This window comes from Protobothrops mucrosquamatus, unplaced genomic scaffold, assembly GCF_001527695.2.
Source record: "Protobothrops mucrosquamatus isolate PMUCROS unplaced genomic scaffold, P.Mucros_1.0 scaffold733, whole genome shotgun sequence".
NCBI classification, from domain to species: Eukaryota; Metazoa; Chordata; class Lepidosauria; order Squamata; family Viperidae; genus Protobothrops; species Protobothrops mucrosquamatus.
The window spans coordinates 279,872-291,576 of NW_015387007.1; the positions used below are offsets into that span (position 1 = coordinate 279,872).

An 11,705-nucleotide genomic window follows, 5' to 3' on the forward strand; every position below is an offset into this window, starting at 1 on the left:
AGGAGAAATAGTATTGCAAATCAAATTTGACAATAAATGTAAATGTCCAATTTTTATTACATTAGCAATTCATTGTTAACTTTCATATCTGGTAAACAATGTAAAAAAAAAAGTTGATCATGTAATTAAAAAAAAACTTAATTCAGATGTTCCCTTATATGAATGTAAACATATATTGTATAGTATTTTCCTTGAAATTAAAATATATAATAGATCATTACAGTATTCATTTGTGCTATAATCAAACAGTTTGAAATGTCTTCCATACCCTTAAATGGCACAATATTTTATTTATGAAATATTCCATTTGCTAACATTATGTATCAAGCATATTTGGCTTCTACTCTTTTTTAAGGAAAGAGTGAGAATGTTACAAATGGTACTTTTGAGAACTGCCAGAATCTGAATTTTTCTAGTTCTAGTTGTTAAGAAAAAAATAACGCACAGTAATGAAAGCTGATTTAAAACAAGTACTCTGTATAATTGAACTTCATGCTGTTCAGGAGACTATGCAGAGCGCTTCTGAAGCCAAGGGTTGACTCTCAGAAGCAGATGTTATCTAGCAGAGGGGTTTAAGGCCCAAGGAGACCTTAACTGCCTCCCCCAAAAACAAGGAACAAAAAAGTAATACAACATTTCAATGCAATTTGGACATATAAAGTGCACATTCAGTTTAATGCAGCACTATGTCAGGGCCATCCAAATTTTCCCATCTCATTTAAAAAATAATCCGTATTTATTACAAAAGAGAATAATAAACCATTCAAGTTAATTCTGCAGGAACCAAACGATTCATCCATAAAAGCACTGAGAAGTTTTGTATAGCAGCCCCATGGATCAATTTTTATTTTTTTAAAAAATGAGCTTATGAACATGTATCAATGAAATCTAACTATTTATGTAGCTACTGGTCCCAAGCAGGTCTGAATGAATCTATTATGTATATTAATATTTATTGTTATAATTTGGCTTTCTTACACTGTCTCATAAAATCTATAAGGATTCCATTTTTCTGCCAAATCAAGAGTCTCTGAAGACTGTGTACATTATAGTTTGGCAGGAATGATTACTGCCCATCAATCTGTGCTTAACCACAGGCTACAAATTGCAAATCTCTTCTTAAATAAGCCTAGTCCCATTGATGAATAGGATATTAGAAATGAATATATATCCACCAGGAAACCTATATTTCAGATGATAGCTGAAGAACAACTATTGGTATAAAAACTGGATTTTTACCCAATTAATTAAAAAACAAAGTATTAGAAAAAGAGTAAAATTCAAAATTTGGCACAAATATTTAAGATTCCGTCATTTTTATAACCCTCCACATGTGAGAAAAAATTAGTAGCGATGCTGCCCTATTTGTTCCAAAAATATTAATAAAGTCTTCCAAATTCTTCCAAAGGTCAACAGCACATAGGATTTGTTTCCACATTAGGACCAAGATAGATAATACTAACATTTGCGATCACAATGTAATTATGAAGAACTGTTTTATATGTATTGACATAATTTCAAGTACAGACATCGCTACACGTAAACCTGATCACAGTTATTTTAGGAAAATAGAAAAAAAAAATCCAAGTTAGCTTGCTAAGGAAAGCCAATGAAAGGCCAAAACTATAGTCCTAGTTTGTCTACTGTGCTAACAACGGCTATTGTAAACCTCCCAAACAAACATATTTTATTTCTAAATACTCATCAATACCGTATTTAGAACCTTCTCTTCCTAGCCCTGATTGTTTGACCCCACCAAATGGACACTCCACGGAAGATATAATCCCTTCATTAACGCCGACCATTCCAACTTCCAGCTTCTCAGCGACTCTCCAAATCTGGCCCGGGTCTTGAGAATAGAAATAGCCTGCAAGTGTGAGTAAAGGAACAGAAAGTAACTATAATGCCCAATGCATTTGAAAGCTTTACTAAAACACACACGCAAAAAGGCCAAATAAATCCTAGTGACAACCAGGAAGACTCTCATATGTTCCAAACTCCTGCTGAAGAATAGAAAGACTAAAGTATCATTGCTGTCCTTCCTCTTTTTTTTTTTTTCCACAAGAAAAAGAAAAGTCCAATTATTTCCAATGTGACGGAATTATAGGTTAGGACCATTCACTTGGTGACCATTCAAAGCCACAATGGACCCCCCCCCAAAAAAGGTACTTACGACTCAGATTTGGTCGGTCTGTTCTGATGGCCCCCTTCAGATTTTGGGTGCTTGGCAACCCGCCTGCATCTATGGCTGGCTGATGTGTTTCATGGTCACATGACTGCAATTTATGGCTTTTTTTGGCCAGAAACCCCTCCCCCCCTTGCTTCATGACTGTTGTATTCGTTGCAGAAAAGTTTGGAAAATCAGGTGCAGTCATGTGATGACCTGGCATTACTTATGACTTAATTATGGTAGTAAGTCAAAGGAAAAGGTTAACAACTCTCTGTGGATTTTACTTTGCTAGTCCTTGATGACTATAAGGGGTGGTGCTCATCCCCCATTTCAAGGCCATTGAGCCAGCGCTGTCTGAAGACATTTCCATGGTCATGTGGCCAGCATGACATCACAGAGTGCTGTTACCTTCCCACTGAAGTGATACCTATTTATCTACTTGCATTTGCATGCTTTCGAACTGCTAGGTTGGTAGGAGCTAGGGGTGGGAGCCCACCCTGTCATGTGGTGCTCAGGTTTTGAACCTGAGCTGCTGGCTTTCCAGCCGACAAGCCCAGCGTCTTAATCACTGAGCCGCTGCACTGCCAGGTAGTAAGTCAAGGACTACCTTTATTTCACACCAGCTCTACTAGTAGTATGCATTTTTCTCCTGTTTGGGAATTCAGTTAGCTACAACCTCAGAGATGCTAGTCAAAGTATGCATGAGTATGTATCATCTTGACTTCCTTGAGCATATCATTTTTTCTATCCTACTATTTAAAAGCACATACCTGCTAAACCCACATTGGCTGAATTTGCAATGGCGAGTGCTTCCTCCTCTGTATCAAATCTGAAAAAGTGGAAATATGACATCACTGGGGTCAAAAAATAATTTGTCCTAATGTAAAGAAGCACACTGTGATATTCTTATACCCTTGTGTAATAGAAACTTCCACAATTCCCTATCAGATAATTTGGAAAAGCATACATTTAGATGAACTTGTTTATTTTGGAAAAGATCTGAAAATCTTGAAAGATCTCTGGCTAGGGGGAAATATTGAGGCCTTCGTCTCATATTCATTTAAAGATAGTTAAACAAGTGACAGCTCTGATGTGGTACATTAATATGCAGAATTCCTCTATGAAAGAAAGAAGGAATAGCAACACAAGTTATATATGTACCATGCATAACACATGAACATCTTCAGAAAATTATCCCAGCAACATTCATTGATGCAAGATGTTTTTCCTTCCTTTTCATCTGGTCACAAAATTTGAAAAATGGAATGAACAGCAAAACCTTACTTCACAGGCAAATTTTTCCAACTTTTCCTGGCTGTGATGATTCTAAAAAAATGTAACCATAACTGAATCATCACAGAACTAACAAAATCATTATGTTTTCTCTAGAATCTTTAATTCCAGAATGGTTGGGAAGGATAATAGAATAACAGAAGGATTGCAGGGGGCAGAATGTGTGTGAGACAGGGAAAAGAACAGTATGCCAACAAGTGATTGAAAAAATATCTATTTCAGAAATACACAGACCCATACACACACAAAATGGGCTAATAACAACCCAGTTTCCCTTCCAGTATGTTTTGTGGCAAAATAATATGTGTACTGTTTCACTGATTTTATTGCAAAATCTTTTTATTCTTGTTAGCTGCCCAGACTCTTGGAGAGTCATGCAGAATACAAGTCTAATAACATATTGTTATTCATAGAGGAAGATTTCTGACAGCAATTTAGTGATTTGAGATGATTACATAGTTATCTGTTTGAAATGCTTAATGACTTACTTGATAACTGGAGCCAAAGGCCCAAAAGTCTCCTCTTGTGTACATAACATATTTGTTGACACATTGCAAAGCAGAGTTGGCTCAAAGAAATTTTTCCCATAACTGTGCCTTTTTCCTCCAGTAATTATGGATGCTCCTTGGGACACTGCGTCATCAATGTGACTTTCAACCTAAGAACACATCAAACTTAGGACAAGCTCTTAATTCAAAGTAAAATGTTGTAGTAAATGTTATTGTATAACAGCAAATAATAAACATGACTTTTGTATGCATTTTAACCATTTTTCTTTTATAAATAATTCTTACTTTTTCTACTGCTCTTTCATTAATTAATGGCCCTTGGGTAGTCCCTTCATCAAATCCATGGCCAATACATAGTTCCCTCTCAATGGCTTGGGCAAACTTCTTGACAAATTCATCATGGATCCCTTTCTGCACCAAGAAGCGGTTTGCACATACACAGGTCTGGAAGGTAAGCAAGATGGGGTCTCTGTGAACAACAGCTGAAATATCTAGAAATTAGAATTATACAACTCTTCCCCATTCAGCCTTAGTGTATCTCTTATTTTGTTCATCTTTCATCCAAAATATGGAAGCCATTTAATTATTATGGGTTGTTAGCATACGTGACTTGGGAATTAGAAGCTTACAGATAGCAATTTACATGTTTTCATAAAGTTTCTATGTAATTCTTTCATCTGCTTATTCAAAAGATGCTATTTCAGCATATCATTCTTATATTTTAGCTTTAATAGCAGTACAGATCAGCCTTTCCCAACCGGGATTCTGCCAAATATATCAAAATTGCAAAAACGGCAGCCCCACATATAGGTGATTAAGATCTTCCAATTTCTTAATAGTCTGGGTCAATTTTTCTCATAAAGTCAAATTCAAAGCTCTCAATAATTTTTGCCCTAATAATTCTAAGCTGTAACCTCCAAAAAAGATGTAGATAATAGGAATATTATTAAAATTTGATGCAACAATTATTTTCAACAAACAAAGAAGCAAAAGGATTTTTCAGTTTTTAAAAGTTATTTCATTGATAAAATATAAGATCCCCTCACAAACTGTTGGGCATATACTGCCCATTCCTCCACATCTTCTTCATCACACTGGAGAAGATATGACAATATTCTTATAGGAGTTAAATGCTCCCGTAGTAATGTAAGCAAAGGCTCATATAACAAAGCTGAGTACAACTGCAATAGCTGGGTTCACATGAAATTGCAAAGTAAAAACCTAACAAACCATGCTATTTATTTAATTTATATTTTATTTATATCCCCACCCATCTCATCGGAGACAATTCTGGGTGCTTACAAACATTAAAACTAGTACACATTAAAATAATAAACAATAAATAAAAACAGTATTAGATACTGTTAAAAGATGAGGAGAGGGGCACACAAAACACATGGGGAGAGGTGGTGTCTTTCCTAATCCAATAGTCGCCTCCACTGTGATACTCTCCCATTGGAGCCCCAAGCTAACTGGCAGACCCAGATCTTTAGGCTCTTATGGAAGATCAGGAGGGTTGGAGCCAACCTCAGTCCCGGGGCCAAGATATTCCAAAGGACAGGAGTGATGGCAGAAAACACTCTTCTCCTGGACCCTGCCGGCTGGAATGCTCCAGCTGACAGGGTCTGCCACATGCCTCCTCTGCCGGCGAGGGTGGAGCAGGTCAATCTCAGTGGGACGAGACGGTCGCTCAAGCAGCCTGGACCCATGCCATGAAGGGCTTTAAAGGTGATTGCCAACACCTTGAATTGCACTTGGAAGCATACCAGCAGCCAATGCAGCTCGTGGAACGGTGGGCCGCCCTAGGAAATGCCTGTGCTGCCGTATTCTGCACTAGTTGTAGCTTCCGAATACTCTTCAAAGGTATACGGGCCTATTATACTTGTGCCGTTAAGATCCTAGTGAAAAAGTTTTACTCGTTGCCATTAAGTGAATTGCATACAAATTTAAATAATAATAAATATTACTGATCCTATTTTCCTCAAATGTAAGAAGCAATCAAAACTTAACAAGGTTTTATGTAGCTCCATGCTTAGCGGGAAAAACAGGTTCACAAGATTAAACAAAATAAGACAAGCTCACCTGCCCTGAATTTCTGTATTTAGAAATTAAAGCTCCAGCAACTGCTTTGTCTACGTCAGCACTGTCGAAGACTATGAAAGGAGCATGGCCTCCGAGCTCCATGGAAACCCGCTTTACCGTGCCAGCAGCATGGCATAGCAATACCTGTAAGTATAACAGCAAACATGAAAAGCTAAGAATAATATTTTCCTAAAGCCAATATTACAACTACCAGTTTCTTAAATTACCAGTTTCTTAAATAAATATCCATTTAAATCTTGGATAGACCAGTATTCATTTTCATATTATAACTCATATGCTGTGCTTGTGTGCACTTGGATCCCTTAATCTGCCCCAATCCTATTTGATCCTGAACCAGTGAAAATTTTAGAGAGTGTAGTCTGAGAAACTACTCAGGATGGGGAAAGTGGTCTGAAATCAAGATTTTTTCAAACAGCTACGTGGAACCTTATGGTTCTGCAAAAGCTCAACGGGTTCTATGAGAGACCAAAAAAAGAGTTCACTAATATTCTACCACTAAAGCTTTGCCTCTTGATCGAGGAAGTTTCACTTGTTTTAAATAGTAACTTTTAATCCAGATTAAACATTTTTGAAAACCCCAGCTTAAGTCAATCAACAGGGATTATGCTTCTTAAAGGTTGAATTTCAAGAAATGAGTTTAAATGCATGCATTCCGAAATTTTTTAAGGTGAATACTCAAAGCCACAAATTAGTTGCTCCAAAAGGTATCCGTTAAACCAGGAGTAGGCAACCTTGGCTCTTTTATGACTCGTGGACTTCAACTCTCAGAATTCCTGAGCCAACTCCTGCGTTAAACCAAGTCATGAATTTTCTCCACCCTGTTCTCTAGCAGTGATTTTAGGAGGCGTTTATATTTTCTTCTTGTCTGTGCATGTGTGTATTTTTGCTTTCTGCTCATGCTGTGTCAGCGCATGCATGTGTATGCTGGGAAACAAAGGGCAGAGGGGGCATATGCTATACTCTAATCCAGTGTTCCTCAATCTCAGCAACTTTTAAGATATGTAAATGTTAATTCCCAGAATTCTCCATTCAGCATTCTGAGAATTGAAGTCCACAGAGTTTAAAGTTTCTGAGGTTGAAAAATACTGATCTAGATTATGTGACCTAGAATGAGGGGCTCAGAATTCCAAGCTGCTGCCCAACTGCATTGTGGGAACTTTTTCTAGCAAGATTACCTTGCAGCCTCCATTGGATCTGAATAATTTTTGAACTTAATAAAATTTTTTCCTGGTTTCTCCACTCTCGTCTCTTTTAGTCTTTTAGTTTTAGGAAAGTTATCCTGTTAATGGACAGTGTCCTGCCCTTGTGACATTAAAGGATACATTTAGTCTATTTAAATATATATACTTTCATTTACATATTTTTCCAACTTTCTGTTGGGTTGAAAGGAAGAAAAACAAGACAAGAATAAATTTCCTACTTCAGTAGGAAATCTTAATTAGACTCGATATGACTAATAATATTTGCATAAATTACATTTTTCCTGGGCAACACTTCAAGTGTCATGAAAGTCTTGATATTAATATACCAAAATTTAAAATTATTCCCTCCCAAATGAGTAATTCTTTCATATGTGAAAAAAGCTTGATGGCTTAGAGCAGATTTCCGTGATTTGATATTTTTCATATCTGTGGAACGCCAAATCTCTAGCCAACATTACCCATGGCTTTGAAGTCTGCAAGAGGGGGGCAGGCGAAGGAAATGGGCATTGTGACCTTGCAATAAAATGTCCACTTTTTATGTTCTTGTGGGCAGACTTGAGACTCAACTATGAAGAGTATGTGCTGTGATGTCGCAATGTATGCTTTCTCGTTCGGGCTTCATCATGGCTACCTGTGAATATCGATGCTGCACTATAGTCAAGGATGTTGCAAGGTCCATTGCATCTGGAGATCAGCAAGCTGGGAACAGGTGGGCCAGGGCATATAGAAAGGATGGCAATGCTTGAAGAATGAACAGATTCTACAAACCTTCCCAAGACAGTTGAACTATGGAAATTGTTAACATTTATTTAAAAAATTGTTAACAGTGTTCCAAAAATACTTTAGTTACAACTTTGTGAAGATTTAAAAACCTAGAGCAGGGATCCTCAAACTTGGCCACTTTAAAGACTTGTGGACTTCAACTCCCAGAATTCCCCAGCCAGCATGGCTGGCTGGGGAATTCTGGGAGTTGAAGTCCACAAGTCTTAAAGTGGCCAAGTTTGGGGACCCCTGACCTAGAGTATAAAACTTTAAACACGTGAATCTACATACCTTTCCTGTAGCTGTTGAGCCAGTAAATGAGATTTTGGCTACCAAGGGATGAGTACAAAGGACCTCTCCAACAGCTGCTGCCTGTTGTCTGGAACATGGAACAACATTATATACTCCGGCAGGGATTCCAGCCTGATTTGCAAGCTGCAGTGAGAAACAATTGGTGGGAGAGTCACAGATCTGGATACTTGCATTAAAAACATGTATCCTGTATTAAAATATTGTCACAGCAGGCATCCAACAGTTCATATTTAAGAATTTTATGGTAAAAAAAATGATCTCTGGCGTATCATATTGTTGCTTTTTTAAATTGTATTTGCATTGGGCTTTTATCTTTATAAGCAACCTACGAGTGACTGAGAGCGAGTTGGGCAGCCATATAGAAATTTTCATAAATAAATATCAGTACAAAAACCTTACCTCGGCTAGTGCTAAGGCAGATAAAGGTGTGTCTTCAGCTGGCTTCACTACTACTGTACAGCCAGCTGCCAAAGCAGCACCTACTTTCCGGGTAATCATAGCGCTTGGAAAATTCCACTGTAGCAAAAAGATACACACAAGTTTAATATCAACAGAACTGGGGGGCACACGGAAATAACCAGCAAGTCCTAAAATTTCTAGCCAAAATACCAAGAAAAAGATAATAAACTTAATCCTCCATCTACTATTGGAAGTAACAATATTCTGGAAATCATTGGCTATCTTGCTCTGCATAGTCGCTCCCGCTTTTTACTCTAATTAATGACCTGTGAAAGCAGATTCTCCAAATATCTCCAAATAGACCTGTTTGAAAAAGTCAGAGATTTCTGGGTCTGGCCTGTTATGTGCGTTTAAAGGAGGCCAAAAAAGAATCTGATTCTAAACCCTCTTTTAAGTTTTGATCACATGACCACGGGGATGCTGCAAAGCGTAAAAACTGGTAAGTCACTTTTTTCAGGGCTGCTGCAACTTTGAACATCCACGAAATGAACTCTTGTAAGTCGAGGGCTATCCGTATTTAGATTTATATGAGAAATACGAAGTTCTAAATTGGATAGAAATCAGTGCAAGCTGAATCAGGCTCTACTTGAATTCATCGATTCACATCTCCCGATTGCACATCCTGTTATGTAAACCCTGAACAGCTGGAATGAGATAATCTGAGAGTTGCCAGAGATTCTAAGTTTTAATGGTCAGCCTACATTCTCTCTGCCACTCAATGTATGTTTACAAAGTACCAAAACTAGAGTCTTTTCTGTGAAAGCACCTTGTTTCTGGAATCCCTTCCTCTCTTTAAGTGGATCCCCAATTTGATTTCAACAAAGCAGCCAACTCACAGGTGTAATGATGGCTGCAACTCCTACAGGCTGCTTCAAAACAAGGACTCTCCTGTTTTTTGCTGAAGATGGAATAATATCACCATAAATACGCCGGGCTTCTTCAGCAAACCATTCCAAGAAAGAAGCTGAATACAAGATTTCCCCTTCGGCTTCCTTCAGTGGTTTTCCCTGTGATACATTCAGAACAAATAAATGAACACAGTCGAACATCTCTCCTTAAAAAAATCATTATTAATACTTGTCATTCCATTGTGCCTTCATTTAAAAAAATGTTTATTTTCATTGTTGTCCTCCATATGGTCAATCTGGTACATATTTTAAATAGAGGGTTCTCCCCTTCCCCTTTTTTTCCTGTACATTGGAATAGTTGCCTGTCCATTATACATAACAAGATATTGATGCAAGTATCTGGAGCAAGTAGGAAGGCTTATATGAAGTAGCTTTTTTATTTTTAAGTAAATAAATAATAGCGAATGCAAAATGGACATTCTTTTTGCTTTACTGTTACCTTATTAACTTTTCTAACCTCAAAACTAATAAACAAGCACATCTGTACCCAATTTCACCTAACATAAGGAAACTTTATCTCAAGACCTGTGATTCTACACTTTTGTCAGATTTATTTCAATTTTTGCATTTAATCTTTCATTTGTAAACATGCAAAAATATAAACAAAAGGCCAAGATTAAAAAGTTGAACAAAAAGAGGCTTTAAATCTAAAATATGTGATAGAAATGAGAAAAAGAGTATATAAAAAAATCACAGGGCAAAAAAATATACCATTTGCCAAGGTACACAAATTAGAAACCTTGATCTTTGTACCATGGGTTCCAAAGACAAGTTCACACATTGAGCAAGCAACAATTTGCTCAGTGAAAATTCAATCAATGAACTTCAAGTGGCTACATTGATACAATACACTAACCTGAAAACTATGATTTATAATTTGGGGTGACTGGATTTATACTATATTTATCACACAAGACCCGAAGCAATCAAATCACATTATAGCTATACAGTATGCAATGAAAGATCCTAGCCCATGGAGTCTTTGTATTCTTTGAACTTGGCTAGCCAGGTAATTAAATGTCGGTAAGTAAACCACCAAACTCAGGGAGCACAAAGGACTCCACTGTTTAGCTTGAACTATATATATATATTCTCTTCTATTAGAACCTAGCCCAGTAATGGCGAACCTTTTAGAGACCGAGTGCCCAAACTGCAACCCAAAATCCACTTATGTATCATCGGGTGCCGGGTGGGCATGGCCCATTGGGTGGGTGTGGCCCATTGGCTGGGCGTGGCTGCGGTGGTAACGGCAGACTGGGTGGGACTAAAAAGTTCAATCAATCAATTCCAACTTTGCAAGATTTTTTTTTCCCGTGAGAAGTTGAAATTGACTGATTGATTGAACCTTTTTTTTTTTTGCACACGGCGGCGGAAGCCTAAAGCGAAAAGGTTTTATAAAACCCAGCTGAAGGCCTAGGACTGGGGTGACGGCACGCGTGCCCCCAGAGAGGGCTCTGAGTGCCGCCTCTGGCACCCGTGCCATAGGTTCGCCACCACTGACCTAACCCAATTCTTCTCTGTAAGCATCTTGTCTCTTAGGCTGTTTCCTTCTGGCTGAAATAACCGTTTATTTGCCTGAATAGAAAGGAGGAAAAAAACACCCCTTGATGAGATGGTTTGCAAGGAATAACCCTCTAGCAGGGGAAGGATTAAGCAAGGCATGCCATTTCTGTGTTGTAAAAATCTGGATGATCACCAGATGGCAGCAAAATGATCACATTTTCACCAGATTTTTAAACCAGATCTTTAATTCTATGTTTTACTGAATTTTTGAATAAAAGCAGCAAACTCACTTGTTAAACCCACAATGTAATAAAGTTCCATGCAGGAGGCATTAACATTTCACCAACACTATATAGATAATCTATCTCAGCTATTAATTTGGAAACATTATATGAAGGTGACACAAAGTAATTACTAGAAGGATATATAGAAATGCATTTTCCATTCCTTTCTTTTAGTAGGAGTCACTTCTTTTTCTTACATA

At 37.6% G+C, this 11,705-nt stretch overlaps 1 protein-coding gene across 1 annotated transcript in view; it reads right to left on the bottom strand.

The window, feature by feature from the left end:
• Positions 1 to 41: 41 nt before the first annotated feature.
• The window catches only part of ALDH5A1 (aldehyde dehydrogenase 5 family member A1), a 15,260-nt gene continuing 3,596 nt past the window's right edge, over positions 42 to 11,705 (bottom strand). The window contains exons 3-10 of the mRNA XM_015818385.1: positions 9,647 to 9,817; positions 8,751 to 8,867; positions 8,331 to 8,474; positions 6,055 to 6,198; positions 4,258 to 4,416; positions 3,952 to 4,121; positions 2,941 to 2,999; positions 42 to 1,867 (exon numbers count right to left, since the gene is read on the bottom strand). Of these exons, the coding sequence (XP_015673871.1) occupies positions 1,659 to 1,867; positions 2,941 to 2,999; positions 3,952 to 4,121; positions 4,258 to 4,416; positions 6,055 to 6,198; positions 8,331 to 8,474; positions 8,751 to 8,867; positions 9,647 to 9,817 (1,173 nt within the window). The 3' untranslated portion in view covers positions 42 to 1,658. The remainder of the gene's footprint in view (positions 1,868 to 2,940; positions 3,000 to 3,951; positions 4,122 to 4,257; positions 4,417 to 6,054; positions 6,199 to 8,330; positions 8,475 to 8,750; positions 8,868 to 9,646; positions 9,818 to 11,705) is intronic.